The sequence below is a fragment of the Lutjanus erythropterus genome, chromosome 21, assembly GCF_056507025.1.
Source record: "Lutjanus erythropterus isolate fLutEry1 chromosome 21, fLutEry1.hap2, whole genome shotgun sequence".
NCBI lineage: Eukaryota > Metazoa > Chordata > Actinopteri > Lutjaniformes > Lutjanidae > Lutjanus > Lutjanus erythropterus.
In genome coordinates, this window is record NC_139337.1 from 26,501,003 (window position 1) to 26,520,638 (window position 19,636).

Here is a 19,636-nt window from a genome sequence, read left to right on the forward strand (position 1 = left end):
CAGTCACATTTTAAAAGAAAATTAAGTTTCACTTAAGTGCAAAACTTTCTCAGAGAAGCTCTGACAGCATGTGGGTTTCAGCGACAGTGACAAGAGCACCAGACCGACAGGCAGACGAGGGAAGAGGAGCAGATGGAAGTGACAGCGTCATCCCATATGTGGTTGTCTTGTCTAACCATGACAACATCTTTATTTCTCCAAATTAAGCTATAAATTAAAACACAGTCCAATATAACGAGGGAGAAAACAGCTGCTACATACTGGACTGTACTTACTGGTGTTCATTTTGCAGACGGGTGTTTTTGTTTGTTTTTTAACTAGTTTAGTTGTACTTACATGTTTCGATGTGGTCCGTATGTATCCAGCATGAGCGTGCTGGACTCCTCCAGGTTCCAGCTGCAGCGCTGCAGAAGCTCCTCGCACTCGGCTCTCGAGCGCAGACCCAGACGAAAAAGCTGCTCCACCTGCAATACAGACGGCATTTCAGGTTCTTTTATAGTTGTGTCACATTATATGTTTTTATTAGCTCGTGCATGTTTTATCTCATACTGTATGTTGCTACAATACAGGGTTAAAACCTTGAAATCAGTGGCTTGTCAAATATTATTATTTCTTCTCCCTTCCCTCATTCAGCCTATTCTTTGTATCTTCACATGCATTTTATGGTTGGACAACAGCATCATCTACTTCTCTGACCTATGATCTGCCACTGGGGAAAGGGTTTGAGTGCTGGAAAATGACATTCTGGTATTTCCTGGAAAAAATCTTCTCCCTTTTCTGAGAAAAAACACCTGCAAGAACCCACACTGGTGTGCCGATGTATCTGTGTGGTTGAAACTGATGTCGATCACCAGTTCACCCAGGCTCTGTGTTTAATATCAAACTTAAATTTCCCTGTAAAAAGAGTGCTTTATTTAAAGCTACTACAAGGAACAAAAGCGCCAGTTTTTCCAATATAACACCAACAAAATATAAAAATAAAATCATGGAAACAAAAAATCTCCTCCTGCTTCATTTTAACTGGCATACTAACATACTACTCACTGTAAGTTTGCCAGGGAAAATGTAAACACAGGCTCCTTTCATCTAATTTCAAGGAGAATCCAACCCTGTGGCAAGGATTAATAATAACTATAAAGAAACAGTCAATCTTCTCGCTGATGGTCTCATTAGTTTATGTAGGTCATATAGAGGCATCAGTATTAAACAGAGTCTGTTTCATAACCAATTAAAAACTCCTTGTAGTAGCTTTAAGGAAAATATTAATGTTGAAATGGTAAAACTCTGTGGGAAATGTTGCTTTTTTGTTTTAGGGTCTGGTTGTTATGATCAAACCTGATTTCAGCCTTTAAGATCACTGTCCTGACTGTCGAGGAGGATTCATGACTGAACAGTGAGTCAAGGCATTTAAAGCAGAAATCTAAGTTTTATTGTATTTATTAATCAATCAATCAATCAATCAATCAATCAATCAATCTGACTTTATTTACCATGGCCCAACAACAAGAATGAAAAATGACAAGTAAATCTGGCAACTCGCTCGCCAGACCAGGCGAGTGATAAATGAATTTAACTATAAACTATTCTGATCATTGTTTAATTGTAATTTGTAATTCAAAATGCCAGAAAATGCTGTTTTAGGCCTGTCAAATATTAATAATTCCTGCTTTTCTTCATTCATGAACATATTAAACTGATTATCTTTGGATTTTATATCAACAAAACAAGACATCTAGAGATATATCACCTTGGAATTGAAATGTGATGGACATTTTTACTATTTTCTGATTTCTGACAGATGTGGCAGCCCTCGATGGTATTTAACATTAATGTCTGTTGTTATTTAATAAATAATGCTAATAAATAAAGCAGTTTGCACAGAGGCAAGTAAAAAACGACTTTGGTCAAGTAGATTTCTGATATAAAATACTAAAAGAGAGGATATGTATAGAAATTGGTAAAACAAATAAATATACACATTAATGTTATTAATAATAAAAATAATATTAAATAGATAAAATAATAAGATAAACCAACAAGTACAACATATTAAGATGTATTAATAAATAGACAACAAATTGAAAGCCTGACTAAAAATGCAGGTCTTGAGTTGCTCTTGCTTTTGTAAACAGAAACTCTGCAGGCCTCTGGTCTTCAGGCAGGCTGTCGGTCCTCCAGCCGTGGACCACAGCAACAAATGGATCCCTGTAACTTTGAGGATAATTAAAAAGCCACTGCCAGAAGAACTGGGGGTTCTCGAGGGTTTGTGGGATAAAAGCAACTCTGATAAACGCGATGGACCAGGACTGTAAAAAATTTTATAAACCAATAAAAGGATTTTGTAGCCAGCGGTTGACCAACGCCCGTCTCTCTGCTTCAGCCAGCAGCTAAGAGCCTCAGCAGGTCACTAATCTGAGTCGTCAGATGAAACAACCTTTTGTTTTCTCGTGATAACGGGTTGATCAACACGCTTATCTCGAGGCAACAAAAGCTGCTTTTCTCAAAATAACGAAATCATTAATTCATTATCTTGTTATTGATAATTCATTACTGACCTCTCAGCTTCCATAATCAACAGATGAGTTTACCTTCAGATGATTGATGGCCTGAGGGACGCTCCATTTGTGACTCTGCAGAGCTGCCTGACACTCCTCCAGCGTGACGCCGTGCACTGCTCCTTGGACCTGTCAATCACACCGTCAACGTGTCATGAATGGAAGTTAAAAGTGAGAAGAAGCACGACTGGACCTATTTATTGTTAGTATTTTCAACAATGATAACTGTCAGATAAGGGTAAGGATCAAAAAAGATGATTTTGATTTGTAAACAAGAACAAAGCCAGTAAATATTTCTGGGTGCTGATGAGAGCATCAGTGATGACTGAATATAAGATCAAATGTCAATACAAGATCAAATACTTTCTATATATCTGCTTTTTAAGAGACCAAACACAGGCCTCCTGTTGAGTTGCAGTTTGCTTTGATCTGACCTATTATGATTTGATCAAATCTGAATGAATGTCACTCTGGTCATCTTCTTACACAACCTCAATTTCAAGAACATAAAAAAAACAGACTAAAAACAGACTGCAGAAGCTTTCTAACTACATTCACCTCTGTACAGCACAAAGACAAGATAGTTAATGTTCGTAGTGATAATGATTATAAACAATAATAAGAAAAAAATATACACTCATTCTGAATTTGATGCCTGCAGCACATTTTTTTTAAAAAAGCGTCAGGAGTAGCCAAACTGGGAAAGTTGTGGAATCCTCAAAAAACTCCTGAAGACTCTGACTTGACTGGGTATTAAATCCTCGAAAGGTTGTTCCAACAGTGTGGCTTCGCAGTAAAACAGTTCAGGTTCTAGACTGACCTGCCTGCAGTCCAGATCTGTCTCACAGTGAAAATGTGTGGTGCAACAACAGAGACCTGAAGTCATGTATTAAGCAAGAATGGAAAAAAATCACTTTCAAACTTCAACAGTTAGTGTCCGCAGTTTCCAAACACTTACTGAGTTGTTAAAAGTTGATGTATCACAGTGATAAACATGATCCTATATTTACATAAAACAATAAAGTTAATAAGTTTGAACATTAAATATCTTGTCTTTGTACTGAATTCAACTGAATATAGGTCAAAGAGTATTCTGTTTTTATTTACATTTTACACAAAGTCCCAACTTTTGTGGAATTGGAGTTTTACATAGAAACAGGTTCACTATAAAAGCATTTAATGACAAAAGAAGCACATTTAGTTTTAATTTAAAACTTGCTCAGTCACTTGAACAATGGATCAAATTTGCAATTCATCATCAAGTGCAGCAGATTTTCAAATTACCCAAAAGCACTTTGGAGTTTACGCACTCCCACAAACTGTGATCAAACTAGTAACAAAGTTAATGATTTTCCTTACGTTAATCCTAAATTAACATTAATCAAACAATCATTCAAGCAGACAGAGGAGGAACAGGAGATAAAGTGTGAATATGATTAGAATTTGCTGCTTTGTTTGCATAAAATTCTACATAATTAAAAACGTTTTATTGAACAGGGATGTGGGTTTAATTGAAGTGAATGTGGTGTTTGCATATTTATTTGTATTTCTCATGTGATTGTCAATAAAAGAAAAAAAGAATGTGATGATATTTAAATTAAAAAAAAATGCAACATTTCCTTTTCTGCTCCCTTACCTGTGAGATGCTCTGCTCCTGTTGCATGCTGGGAGCTGCAGCAGTTCGCCCGTTGTTGTTGTTGTAGGAGGAATTTGGTTTGGCTCCACCAGGCTGCTGCATCATGGGTTTGACTGCCGCCATGTTGGCTGCTCCGTATCTGACCAAAAAACCACAAATAAAAATATGTAGGCGGTATTTTCTTTTTAATGATGTATGAATGAATGTTTTTAATAAATAATATCTGAATGAACTTTGAAAGTAAATTTAAAAGTTTGTTGGTATCTTTGTGAAAAAAAAAACTGTAAAGACTTTCAAATGTTTATAAAATGGCTCTTAAAGAAATTAAGTGGAGTACAATATTCATTTTAAATTTGATTTTCTGATTTCACTGAATTTCACACAAAAGACAAGCTCAAATGTGCATCAAACTCATTTTTTTTTACATTACAAAAGTACTCTTAATCATTATTTTTCATTTGTCTTTCTCTAGTTGCTGCATTTTTATGTTTTAGCTTTGATTTTCATTTCTATTTATTCTATTAAACCCTTATTACTGAGTTAAAAAGCTGATGTGTCTTGTTTCATTCCATTTTGAAGATAAAAGGCAGAACAGCTGGAAATCAAATAAATAGCTATGCATCTCCTCCGCAGACTGAAGACAGACGGCAACACCATGAATATCCAGAGGAAGTGACGTCACGCTTTGCAGAACAAACGAAATAATGGAACAGAATTAAACGTGGAAAGAGAGAACTTTTTTTCTTTGCCTGAGAGAGCGACACTTCACAAAAGAGACAAATCCAGCTCAGTCAGGCTGTCAGTCAAACAGCCTTCTGACTTTGTACTGACTGATGCCTCCTTTCTGTGTTACACGAGCTTTTGTTATGAAACTGTGGTAATACGTCAACATCTTTTACGGTTTCTAGTATTTTAGGAAAAATGAGCGTGAGCTGGAATACTTCTTTTTTTTGAATCAGTGACGTGAGTGGAAGTATTTGGTGTGGCAAATATTTCAAGACTCACTTCAGCTCAAGAACTCTAATCTCATCATCTTCTTTGTCTGACCATTTTGTCATGCTAACTTTGCACACACAAGTCCACGGTATATTCTGAAATTGTGATACTGGCAAAACAACATATATGAGCAAGCAGCATGAGCCTCTTTAAGCTTTCCAAATACACATCGATCAATATATCAGTTTTAACAGTCAATAACTGCATGTTTTGAAGGTCCAGTGTGTATGATTGGTAGAATATGGAAATGGAAATGATATTCATAAGTATGTTTTCATTAGTGAATAATCACCTGAAAATAAGTTTTTTTTTGTTAGAATGAGTCTACAGAGGAAGCAGGTCCTTTTCCACAGAGGCCGCTGTGTTGCAACATCATGTTTCTACAGAAACCCAGATCGGACAAACCAAACACTGGCTCTAGATACTGATTTTTGTGCCCTCTGTACAAGGTGTTTGCAATCTGCAAGACACCACTTAATCCTACAGACTGGTCCTTTAGGGAGTGATATTATAAAATGTTTGAAACAAACACGTTCTCTTTCTAACTTGCCAACAAAATGACTTCTAACCCAAGACAGACAGCGTTTGATGGGGGCAACACACCTCTCCAGATAAGCTGGTCGATCAGGCAGTGGGGCGGGAGCAGAGGTCTGGGAGCTGTCCATGAGCGAGGAGAGACCACGCCCCTCTCTGAAGGCAAGAGGATCCAGTAAGGAGCTGGAGGAGTAGGAAGAGCCACGAGCTGTGAGCCGCGAGGAATTTGATGTGACTTGAGGCAGGGAGGACGCAGACGAGTTGGAGGACAGGAGGGGACCCAGGAGTCCCGACGCCCGCCGTGGGGAGACGGAGAGGGGAGGTGGAGGCAGGGCCATGGGGGAGGAGGACAGCGGCGGCACCAGAGGGAGGGGAGAAGAGGAGCGGGAGCCCGGCTGAGAGTAGGCGTGGTCTCTGGGTGGGATCTGAGGGGGTGTGTCATCCGGGTCACCCAGGGAGATGGAGCTGGAGCGCGCCTGCGGGTTGGCGTTGCGGTTGGAGAGGTTGTGTTTAGAGGGGCGCAGCGGGGGGACGGGGCTGCGAGGAGGCAGCACTGGCCGGTCCTCGAAACAGGAGGTGAAGGTCGACGAAGAGGTGGAGGAGGGGGAGGGAGGAGGCAGGCAGATCTGTCGATGTGGGCCCAAAGGAGCCAGGGGCATGGGGAGGGGGGAGGAGGGGAGGGAGCGGCCCGTTGCCATGGGAACCTGCAACTTCACCATCACCTACACCCACAGAGACAGACAGAAATATTAAACACGTTTGCTGATCTATAAGCCGAAACTACATGTAAAACTTTCCCCACCTCCCGCTGTAGTTCCTGGAAGAGGTCGGCTGACTGTGACTCGCTCCGGCCAGCCATAGCGGCGCTGGGCGGGGCCGCTGTCTCCTCAGTGAAACCCTTGTTGATAGACCGCACCTCCTGGTCCTCTGATTGGTCCTCGAGATCCGCAGTGACCTCGTCGTAAGCTGGCTGAGGGAGCGGCCAGTCCAGGATGGAGGGAGTGTCCTGAGGATGAGATAAAGATGGCAGCTTTTTGAAAGACAATCTTATATCACTGGGCCTCATGCAAGAACATTTCTGTTTTATCTTAAATTTGTCTTACTTTTTGTCATGTGAAGAGCTCATACGAAACACGCAATGTCAGACGCACGCAACTTCAGATAACTGTAAAAGATCAACCTGTGCATATTTGAGTGCGAGAGGGGGTCAAATTTCTATCACGAGGATAGAGGACAGTATCAGTAAAGATGTTCTACTGGACAGTGACTTCTTTGGATAAAGTTTTGGACTGACATCACTGTCCACAGAGCCTTTTTTGTTGTTTTAACAATGTCTCGAGTTATTGTGAAGGAGCTCACATCTATCACACTGCACCCACTTCAGGCCGCTCTAAGAACAAGATGTTCCCGAGGATTCTGGGTGTGATCAGCGTGAGGTGGTCTGAGGCCTTTGACAGGATTTCATATTTTGGAGTGCAATTGCTGTCTTCTGCGTGATGATGGTGAAGGTGAGGACAGGAGAACCAGAGGCTCAAAAGGTGGCTGCAATCACCAGGAGTGTAACATAAAACCCTCCCCCTCCTACAGTGTGATTACTGGGCAGCTTCAAAGGGTTACACAAACTGAAAACAACTGTCTCAACTGTCACAAAAATCAGGGATCAGTACTGAGGAGTAATTAGCTTAATGTAACAGTGTTCCATAATTGTAATCTGTAATAAATGCAATCACACGTAGCATGTAACATTCACTGTTGCTTTGCATCTTTTTGCACAGAATGCCTTCTTTTGGCAGATTTCCGGACGAGGGTCAGCAAAGCAAGGTTGGCCTACTGTCACTCTCTAACTGTACCTTCAGCGTGTCCTCATCTGGCTGCCGGGTCTCCGTGAGCGGCGAGGGCGTGGTGGAGCTGAAGCTGTCGTCAGTGAAGTCGATGAGCGACACCTCGCTTTTGGCCGAGCGCACACCGGACCCCTCCCACGGCCGAAGCTTCAGACCCAGGGACACCCCCAGCCTCTTAAGCCCCGACGAAGCGCTGGTGTCGTCATCATCATCATAATCATCCATCACGGAGTCGTAGAACGGCTCTGGAAGCACACGAAAAACGCCGGCGTCAGGAAATAACAGCAGCAGGTGTTTAAGAGTGGGGCTGCAGATTTACAGGCAGCACAAGGAGAGAAGAGGAGGAACTTACTCTTCAGCAGAACGGCAGGCTGAGGTGGCCGAGGAGGAGGTTGCTCTGATGAAGACAGTTTTAGACATTTAGTTTACATTCACAGTTTTCAAATAAAAAAAAGCCATATTTGTTGTTACATGTGTTTAAATTGGGGGATAAATTTACTCTTGGCTCGGTTGGGCAGTTTGGTCGGCCTCGCAGTGCCAGAGTCCATTCCAAGAACATCAGGAGGATCCATGGGGTTCCCCAAATACAGACTGAAAGAGACAAAACAAATTGTAAACAAGATTTAATAGAATTACGTTGTAGCTATAAATTCACCCCTCATTTGTTTATATGAAGAAGTTTATTTATAGGCTAACAAAAAGAGCAAAGTCATTGCTTCTTCACCACAGCTGCTTTATATTTGCTACAGCCAATAAATGTTTGTTTGTTTTTTGTTACAGAGTTGTTCATGCTCGACTTTGTAATCACTGCCTGTGTAAGTGTTTATCTGAGCACTGAAGCTTTGTGAGATTTCTGTTCTGAAAAAGCTTCACAAGTACAACATCTGTTGGCAAACTAGACATGATACTCTGCTGCACTCCAGTGGACAAAGGAGGAACTCAGCTATTTTACTTCAGTAAAAGTAGCAATACCACATTACAAAAATACTCTGTTACAAGTATTCAGAAAGTACTGAAGTATTTTTAAGTATTAAATAAGGAACTCATCATGCGGATGACTATTTCAGAGTAATATTCTGTATATTATATCACTGGATGTTAAATTTATGATGCATTATTGTGTCAAGTATCACTTACACGTTGCAGCTTATCAGTGAATGATATCCCCTCAAGTCCTGTACTTCTGTAAAATTTTATGTACTTGCACTTAACTTGAGTATTTCCATTTTGTGCTATTTTATATTTCTTCTCCAGTACAACTGAGGGAAATACGGTACTTTTTTTTACTCCACTATATATATTTGATAACCCAAATATTTTGCTGATTCAAATTAACAATAAAAAATACAATCAGCATTATAGGAGGGAGGTCGTAATTTTATATTATTATAATTATTATAATTATTATTATTATTATTATTATTATTATTATTATTATTATTATTAAGAATGACTGCTGTAGCATTTAGCCTAAAAAAATGTGTAATAATAGAATAAAATAAGTACATTTATACATGTCATATTCATTATCTTATTATTAACTGTATTCTGTGGTATATGGTTGTACTATACAGTAGTATACAGTGTGTTATGTTATACTATACAACAGTTCCCTTTATTATATATTCTATAACACTGTTGAGCAAGTTACTTTCAAAATGTTGTATATTACATAATACTAGTTACTTTCCTTTGAAAGTTATTTTACTGTGTTACTGTCTGTGTAGAGTAAAACATTACATTACTTTCACAAAAAATAACCACAGACGTATGACTAGACATTAGGAAATGTAGGAGGTTAATGTTTCATAGCATTATCTCCACAGAAATATTCCTATGTTGCAACACTTAACAGTATAAAGATGTTTCAGTCATTCCTGCACACCTCAGCTTAAAGTGTTTATTTAATGCCCCATAAAAAGGCAGTTATTAATGTTAGTTACGTGCCTATTCCTAACATGAATAAAACTAAAGTGGCGTTTTCAGTTAGTGAGTGTTATTAACCTGTCTATACGATCTGCATGTCCCCAGCTCCTGTGAGGGTCTGTGTCTCCGTGTCCAGTGTGGATGAAGGAGTGTTTGAGTGGTCGGCTGATGTCGTGGGCGGACAGACCGGCGACCGACGTCACCACGTGACGGGGGAACTGACCGACACGCAGCGTCCCCCTGTTCTGACCTCGCCACCAGTAGTGTTCTGCCCTGAAAGCACACGGACACAGAGGCATGAATTGTTTCATCTGTATCTCCATTTTCTACTAGAAGAGAAAAAGAATTCAACAATAATTGGACTTTCCTGAGTACATAAAACTGTCTCAGTCACATGAATACAATTATATAAACATATAAATGTCAGCGGAAATTCAGCATTATCTTGTTAGCTTGTGTTTTTTTCCCTTTGGGCAGCGACACACACACACAGAAGACTAAACAGAAGCTACAATATTACTATAATGAACCACGAACAGGACAGTAATTACAGTAATTTCCCACAATGCAAAGAATCCAGTGTCAACAAAAGATGCATTTGTTGTCTTGTACGAACGACCTTAATTCTGCTCTGACACACACAAGCATGACTTTCAAAACCAGTAATTTAGTTAAAATACTGCTTTGGTGTACAAGAATCTAACTGACATTCTTCTACCTGCGTGTGTTGTATAACAAACAGTCACACACTGACCTTCCCTCTATGATGGTGATGACGTCGTTCATTTTAATCTGGAGCTTGTCTTCCTCCTCAAAGTCCTGCAGTGCTCTCATGTCTGTAGGCATAGTCTGCAGAAGAACACGTACACATTTACGGCTTGAGCAAAAAGATCCACCTGTCTGATAAATTATAACTGTCATCAGCAGGATCACAGAGACAATACATTTATTTATTTATTTAAATAATGTCAGCTTGTTGTCTACAGAAGCAAACCAAATCTTGTCCGCTAACAAATCGAAGACAATATGCTAATTGCAGAGCATGCCTAATTACTAGAATACATGCTCAATTAAAGAAAAGTTTTTCAACTTCTTCTCATAAAGAGGTATATGAAAAAGGATGCGTGTTAACTGTTTAAGTTTTACTAAAACCAGGTGGTTACTTTGGTTGTACACTGAATTAGGATATTTGTTTAATTGTATTGTGATAGCTAAATAGATGAATAGTTGAAAAACAGGGTAGGAGTAAACAAGTGTACACTTATTCTTCTTTTACACTTCTTCTTCTACTCCTTTTGAACATGCAGGATTTCATTTGTGTTGCTTGAGTACTTGTCTATTGAGTCTGTTATAGGTTCACTGTTTATTGATATCTGTTTTTTAATGTTTTCTTAAATTTTTCTTTTCTTTTTTTACATGTTCAAAATAAAGAATTTGTATTCATTCATTCAAACTACTGTGTTACCTCGAGCAGGAAGTCTCTCAGGGCGATGAAGGTTGGTCTGTCTTCAGGTTTGGGGCTCCAGCACTGCAGCATGACGTTGTAGATGTCCTGAGGACAGTCGTCTGGTTTACACAGCCTCTCGGCCTCCACGTCCACTTTGTGGAGGATCTGCGAACAGACGCATGAATAACAGAATACAGTAGAATAATTTTAAAATTGTGAGACGATGCAATTGTAGTGTGGTCTCTCTGTGTGTGTGTGTGTGTGTGTGTGTGTGTGTGTGCGTGCACCTGGCTTCCATTAAGGCCGAGCCACGGCTCCTGTCCGTGGGTGAACATCTCCCACAGAGTGACCCCAAACATCCAGGTATCAGATGCATGAGAGAAAGTTCGAGACTTCAGAGACTCTGGAGCACACCTGGAGAGAGACGAGGACGAAGACAAGAAGACAGAAAGAGAAAGAATGACTTTTTAGAGCAACAAAAGAACTGCTTGAATGACTGCGGTCTGGAGCCAGGCTTCATGACTGAATAATGACATTATTTTGTGCGACTGGGACACTCTTCTCACCACGGGAAAGGGATTTTGTGTCCCTCCTCCATGATGTATTGGTCGGTGTGTTTCGGCAGCGCCCTCATCAGGCCAAAGTCTCCGATCTTCACCGTGTCGTTGGTGGACAGCAGAACGTTGCGAGCAGCCAGGTCCCTGTGGAGGAACCGTTTCTGCTCCAGGTACGCCATGCCGCACGCCACCTACACACCAAGACACAAGCACACACAATATTAATTTCTAATTCCTCGACTCCACAGTGCATCTCTGACGGAAAATAATAAGTACTTTTTACTGCATTATATTTCTCTGATAACTTTAGTTACCAGTTACTTTACAGATTACAGTTTTTCTCCAAATTAGTTTATTTTGGATTTGAATGTTTCTGATAAACTAAGGGATTAAACATATAATGAATACTTTACTTATACTTTACTTGAATACTTTTCAGTTCAATTCAAATCAATTTATTTGTCCCAAAATGGCAACTACACAGTTACGTAGAGTAGTACAATTAACAAGTAACACAACACAGGAAAAAATGTATTGGATATGTAAAAAATGAAAACACTTTTATGTAAATAAATGCAGGACATACTTACTTGCTTGTAGTGGAGTATTTTCAGTGTGGTATTTACATTTTCGTACTTTTTGTACAAAAACTCTACATGGTGACTTAAAATAACAACACACCAGAACATTTGATATATCATCATCATCATTCGGCCTACAGTATTTCCAGTGTAGTTTACCTCAATTACAGGCATCCAAAGAATGAAAATCTCAGATATAGCCCATTTCACACATGCTATCTGTACCCAAATATTTCCTACATGGGGTCATCTGTGAATGTGGGCAGCGATCGATATTCAGGGAAATCTGTACCATCAATTTCTCATCTCAAGACCTCATAACATTTAATGGAAAATACTGGTGAAGCTGTGTTGTGAATGGAAGCAGTAACGCTCTTTTAATGTTCCTTAAAATGCTTTGAAAGTTAATCACAGTAATTTACCAGGAAGTGTGTGAAAGAGGTTTCTGTAAAAGTGATTCATTGTGACTAAACTGTAAATGTCTTCATCAGCAGAAAGTTTTAGGAAGAAAACGGCAGTGATACATCTCTGGGCAATGCACCAAATATTAGGAAATGATCACTGTCACTTCCTTCCCGTGTTAACTGACCTGCACGGCGTAGTTACACAGAGAGGAGATGAGGATGTGTCCCTGACGCTTTCTCAGACGATCCAACAGGGAGCCCAGAGGGGCCAGCTCAGTCACCTGCACACAAACACACACAAAACATGGAAATAAAACACTCAGCTCGACACATCTACACAGGCTGGTGCCTACTTTTGTGCGCTCTAAACTGAAAACATGAAAAGCATCAGCAGGTTTGGATTAAAGCCGCTCTGATGATGAGTGCGTGTCTCACCATCTTCATGGGCTGCGTGAGGACGATGCCGTACAGGCGGATCAGGTTCTGGTGGCTAAGTGAATGCATGGCGTTCACCTCTCTGATGAAATCGTCCAGACCGTCTGAGTCCAGCACGTTCGCCTTCAGACACTTCACCGCCACTGACAACTACAAGGACACAGAGGGAGACGTGAGGTCGGCTTAACAACCAACAGAATAAACCGCTGTAATTCAAACTGATGCAAACAGCTGTTGGGCCAGGTGGTGATTTAAATTTAAATTACCTCTCGCAGTTCAAATGGGACCGATTTTGTAGTTTGGGTCTTTCAAAGTTAAACATTTTGAAGTTTAATTTGAGACATTATGTCAAAACACAAAACACAACCTGAGCTTTTTTTCACCAGTGGACCACAATCAGAGATGAACCAATTCAGAGCCACGTCACTGATGCCAACTTAGATTTTCTTTTTTTTTTTTTACTAAATATTTTTCAGATCTTTTATGGCTTTATTCATATGACAGGAAATGGGGAGAGAGAGTTGGGAGATGACATGCAGCAAAGGAGCCACAGGCTGGAATTGAACCCACGGCCACAGTCCTCCTCCTCTTATGCTTCTCTCTTTTGTGACGTACCCCGGGGGTCTATTCTGGGTCCCCTCTTACTAACTACAGTATATACATGCTACTCCTGCAATGAAGGCTGAAATTAAGAATTTAATGGCAAAAAAAATCTGCTGCAGTTGAACAAGATAATTATGATTACCTCTCCAGCCCATCAGCACCAGCTGCATTAACAATCTGTCCTCTAGTCTGAGTTACTGTATTTTAAAAAAAGGCAGGAGTGTTATTTTTGAGTCAGAGTTGTCTTTCGATGCTCAGGTTGACTTAAGTGTGTGCTCCTTTTTTTAAACGGCATCAGGTGATTCCTTTCTTCTGCAGATTTAGAAGAGGTCATCCATGCTTTTATCTCCTCCAGACTTGACTGTTACTGTGCACTTTATTCTGGTATCAGTGGGTCAAACACTACTACAAAAAATCATGCTGCCAGGAGACCACATCACACCAATCCTTGCTGCCCTTCACTGCTAACCTGTGAGTTTTTAAGATGTTGCTGTTCACTTTTAAATCCTCCTGCCTTTATTTGAGATCTGTTAACTCCCTATAAGCCTGATTAGTGCTTTAGATCCTCCGGCAGAGCTCTACTAATGTTCCCAAAGTCTCGACTTGTCACTAAATGTGACTGGGCCTTTCCTGTTCAGTTCCTTGAGTTGCAGCACTCAGACTCAGTTTCTTCCTTTAAATCTCTTCTTAAAACCTCAGTTCTTATTACTTTTTCTCAAATGATGATACTTCCTGGACAGGAACGACCTCAACAGCATGTCGTGTGCGCAGGTTCGTTCCTTGTTGGCATGGAAACAGTTTTTTTTCCCTCACACTTCGCTTTCTGTTGTGTCTCTGAGTCTCACCACTCTGCCGTTGGGTCCGGTCCACTCCCCTCTGCGCACCACGCCGAACGTGCCGTCTCCGAGCCGCTCGAACAGCTGCAGCTCCGTCTCTCTGATCAGGCAGGTGAGCGAGGCTCCCGAGTCGCTGTTGGCTGGGACGGCGCTGGACGACGCCCCCTGAGGGAGGGGCTGCTGGGGGTCTGCGTCGGGTCGTTTCACTGGAAACACCTACAGGCCCAGAGGAAGAAACCGATGAGAAGTGGGTTTTACCTTTTTAAAATATGTTCTGCTGCTGACCCTGTCCACAACAGTACATTGTTTAGCTTCCTGCACCAGTACTCCTGCTGCTTCTCCAAACTGGGGGCGTGCTGACCGCCGAGGTAACACACTGACTATGGATAAATGTCTCATATATCCCCACTTCAAATAATCAAAGCTATTCTTTTAACAATATACTATATATTCTCATAATATAAAATCCATCCTCATGATATAAGATCTAACAAAGTTATGTGACGTTCTTTAAAGTTGCCCTGCAAACGTATGAACATTTCCTCAGCCTTGGAAATCAGTTTGTTTAATATTTGAATAAAAGTCTAACTATCTTATCTCATTTGGCATTCAAACTTCTGTTCAGTTGTGGTGAAACACTGACGTGAGGGAGTCAAAGAGTAAACGTTACGAAATACAAGACTGCGTGTGTGTGTGAGTGTAATAAAAGTAATGTGATACCTTACTGACCCTGTGAGGACATTTTTCCTTGCTGGGACATGAGAATAGAAGATAAGCTCTGGTTGAAAAACTAGCAAAATATTTATATGTGTGTGTTACCGAGTACAGAGCAGTACTGCACCTTGCTCATCCAGGACTTGCGTTTATAAAGAGCTCTCCTCCTCTTGACGGCCTCCCAAAGCCGCCTCTGACCTGAACCGAAACACAAACACATTTTATGTTCAGATTTTAGTGGAAGAAGTAAAAGTACCAATACAACCTAGGGGTGTGGCACTTGTGACTCTGGAAAGAGCAGTTGGTTAGACCTGTGAAATACCTGATAATTTTAAATCATTGGGGATTAAAGTGTTATTTAAATGATATTATCTGAAGTTTTAATCATGGAGATGCTAGCAACTCATAGACAGCAGAAATGCTACACTGGGCCCCAGCTACACACATCTTTCTTTGTCAGAGTTTACAGGCTACAAAGGTTGGAAACTGCTGGTTTAAGCTGTAACAGGACTACCATCTCAAAAATAAAAATGAAATGTAAAGATTTTTAAGGGTTTTTTAAAGCTGCTTCCAAGGAACTTTTATATTTTGTTGATTTCTGAGGCCCCGGGGGACAAAAGCGGTAGTGTTTCTGCTGCCATCACCACAAAATAAAATGTCAGATTATCTGAAGAAAAATCTCCTCCTGCTTCTTTTCAACTATCTAACATACTGCTGACTGTAACTTTGCCTGGTCTGCATGCCAACCCTGTGGCATTAAAAACTCAGTAACTGCAGTATCTAGAAATAGCCACTCTTCTTGCTGATGGTCTTGTTTGCTTTTGTAGGTCGTATATAGACACATATATATCAAATTAGGACTTTTTTCATAATAACCAGTTAAAAAACTCCTTAAATTTCCTTCAGGACTAATAAACTTCTATTCTAGTGTGTTTATGGGAAGTGGACATTAAAAAGAGAAATAAAATAAAACATGTAAAACTCAAATATGAACTATATACTCCTTCAAAACACTGTCTATAGTAAAATGGAAACAGAGGACACACCGGGGCGTCCCATGCCGATCTTCTCCAGGTCTTCATTCTTGACGTAGTCGAAGTGGGAGAGTCGCGTGACGTTGAGCTCATCACGGATTCGCAGGAAGTACTGCTGCAGCTGCACATCTGTCAGCAACTCCAGCAGCCACTCTGTCCCCTCCTCACACTGCATCTGCACACACACACACACACACATTTAACACATATTACTGGACATGTGAGGATGGACACATGCATGGAGCCCCAGGTGCAACGAGAGCCTGATTCTGAGTGTGTTTTTATCTTAGGCTCTTCAGTTATTATTAGATTGTGGTGTTAATGGACACAGTTAATGGACTCACTGTGATGTGGAGAAGGAAATGGAGGAGCTCCTCTAAATTATGGATGGAAATGCAATGAGTCCAGCATTAGCTAAATAAATAAAAATCCCTAAAAAATATATTTTTGCTTGCCACACCCCTGTAAAAAAACTGCAACTTCTTCTCTTTTTTTACACTTAAGATTTTATAAAAATTAAACAAACAAGACATAACGTGTTAACCTTTTACCTTTGAACAGACCTGGGCTTCATGTTTAGCATGTTTAGCTAAGCAAACTGTCTGAAATAAAGCAAGTAAGTGTTTTCATCAAAACTTCTGCTTAATGTTCATTCTTAGAATTCAAATTTTGTGTCTTTAATTTTTCATCCATCTGGATCTCAGCATGATGTCACATCTTCCCTGCTGTGTCAGTTTAAAGAGGGAGGAAGTGAGTCAGAAATTCACATTATTCAAAGCTGTCAGTGTGTTAGTGTGGGATCTTATTTGTTCTGAGTCAAAATTATATATTATTCTTTTATATTCTAATTATATTATTCTCAATATTTGAACTGTAACTTGTCGGTGAAGGCTCGCAGTATGGTGATAAAACTGGCTTCAGGGGGCTACTGTGTCACATTGCAATGCTGCTGGACGTAATTTGACAGGCTTCAAGTTATCTGTTTGTGTCGACCACCAAAAGCTGTGCTAGCAATCAGCATCCTCAGAGGGACTAGTGGCAGCTACAGGTATTATTTTAGGTGTGACGACAGCGAGAAACGTCCATGGAAGTGACTCCTCTTGAACAAACAACGGCAGCTGCTGAAGAGGTTAGTGTAAATACTGTGATAGCATCAGTTATATCACAACTGGAGAATAGTTCTTCATTGAAAGAAGAGCAAAGAACAGCACTGAAGAGCCATATTTAAGAAGTATGACAAATTTAAGATCAGTGCAGTATGATGTTTTACGACTGTCAGTTGGGCTCAAATTAGTCTCAGGCAGAGACGAGACAAAGGCTATTTCTCAGGAACCAAATTTAAGAAGTATGACAAATTTAAGATCAGTGCACTGAGACAAAAAATCACATTTTAAGATCTTCAATTGGGCTCAAATTTGTCCTGGGGCTGAGACAAGACAAAGGAATTTCTCAGAAGCCAAATTTAAGAAATATGACGAATTTTTTTATCGGTGCAGTGAAACGAAAAAGAACATTTTAAGAGCAACAATTGGGCACACATACGCCTCAGCAGAGACGAGACAAAAGCTATTTCTCAGCAGCCAAATTTAAGAAGTATGACAACTTTACTTTATGACAATTTTATGACAATTTTAAGATCTTCAATTGGGCTCAAATTAGACTTGGGCTAGGATGAGACAAAGGCTATTTCTCAGGAGCCGAATTTAACAAGTATGAGAAAATGATCCAAGTCTCACATTGGTCTTAAACTGTTCCTTTTTATCTAGGATAGACTGGCTAGACAAAGACGAGATCTTATTTTGAACTTTTCCTTTTCTCTGGGTCGGTTTGTTGAGTTGTTTCATGGATCACAAGCTAGGGATCGGGAACGACTCGACTACACAATGAAATCAAATGAAAATCAAATTGAATACAGTCTGTAGCTGCAGCCATACAATACACACGATCATAAACACACATACACACACCCACTAATGATATAAAATATTCATCCTGCATAAACACACACACACACACACACACACACACACACACACACACACACACACACACTGTAATTACAGAGAGAAAAGAATCACTGCAGGTCCAACCAACAACTTCAGACTTAACCATTCGTCCCCCGACACTCTCTCTGATCCTGCCGTCTCTTTCCTCTTCATCCTCCTCCTCCCCCTCCTCCTCTCCTCTGGTGTAGGGGAGCCTCTGGTACATGTAGCTCTCCCCCATACTGTAGCAGCTCCTCTTCTCCTTTGCCTCTTCTCTCTTTCTTTTTTTTCTGTCTAGCTGCTGTTCAGAAGAGGCGTTAGCTCTGAGTCTAGTTTGCTAATCTCCTCTCGGCTCGGTGACCTTCGCTGCTCAATCGATTGGCGCATGCACACACACGTACACACACGCACCGGGAGGCATTTGACGCTGCTCTCTCCAGCCGCTCGTATCACCTAAAGCTATCTATAAACTCTCTCTGTCTTCCCTCCCACTGCTTCTCTCTCTCCCTGCTGACTCACGGCTTCCCGCAGCGTCCGACACCTCCATACTTCCCGTCCTCTCTCCATCTTTTCCTCTCTCTAGCTCTCCATCATCTCCTCCTGGCTCCGCAGCAGCAGCCGAGCAGGCGAGCAGCAGAGCCCACTGTCTGATGTTAAATAATTCAGCAGCTCTAACAAGAGGAGAGGAGGGAGGAGAGGAGAGGAGAGGAGAAGAGACCAAGGAGGAAGCAGGGGAGAAAATGTTGATACAAATAGGTGGACAGATGGATGGGTAATTGGATGAATGGTCAGGCCAAACAGAAATAATAGGGAGACAGTTCCCAACATGCATTTGATAGATGCTGACATGCAGATGGCGCAGCAGTAAGCATAACATCTTCTAAATGATGGAAATATGGTGTGGTAAATTTGCTTTGAGCTGATTCTGCTGATTCCAGTGTGGTTTTATATCATTGAAAATTGAGTATTTGGGAGTTTTTTGACAAAACAAGCAATACTTTCCTCCCACAATTTTCAGTTTTTTTTTTTTAGACATTTATCAAGAAAAAATGAGAACAGTTGCTGGTTTCAGCTTCTCAGATGTGAGGATTGCTGTATTTCATAGACCCAACACAATCGGCACACAACCTGTTCCACCTTCTCCCCTCTAGTAGGCGCTACAGAGCACTGTACACCATGACAGCCCAGCAAAAGAAGAGTCTCTTTCCACAGGCCGTCATACACTGCCAGTAACTCTCTAACACTATACACATACCTACAAATGACAAATCATATATTTACAGTTCAAAATAAATACTGTACTTTACTGTGTATTTAAGATTCAAACCCTGCATGCTACATTTACTGTATATAAATACGTTCACCTACTTCCATGCACATTTCTGTGCAAATTTCTGTTTATTTTTTAACCATCTTTGTTCTTTAGCAGCTCAGTTTTCCTTGTTCTTAGTCTGTTTGTGTGTAAGTTCAAATTGATCAACCACAGTCAAATTCCTTGTATGTGTTCACATTTTGTACTTGGCCATATTGTACTTGATTCTTAGTTTTTTGA

General features: G+C 40.5%; 1 protein-coding gene across 1 annotated transcript; it reads right to left on the reverse strand.

Moving 5' to 3' along the window:
- Window positions 1–332: 332 nt before the first annotated feature.
- Window positions 333–18,731, reverse strand: tnk2a (tyrosine kinase, non-receptor, 2a). Its single transcript, XM_084747497.1, has 19 exons — window positions 18,209–18,731; window positions 16,112–16,274; window positions 15,193–15,263; window positions 14,361–14,567; window positions 12,913–13,062; window positions 12,663–12,758; window positions 11,502–11,683; window positions 11,223–11,349; window positions 10,954–11,100; window positions 10,243–10,337; window positions 9,567–9,761; window positions 8,062–8,153; window positions 7,915–7,959; window positions 7,572–7,807; window positions 6,524–6,727; window positions 5,791–6,443; window positions 4,192–4,330; window positions 2,589–2,684; window positions 333–464 (listed from the first exon to the last, which is right to left on the reverse strand). The coding sequence occupies exons 1-19, from the start codon at window positions 18,323–18,325 to the stop codon at window positions 333–335; spliced, it is 3,147 nt and encodes a 1,048-aa protein (XP_084603623.1). The 5' UTR covers window positions 18,326–18,731.
- Between the last annotated feature and the right edge of the window lie 905 nt (window positions 18,732–19,636).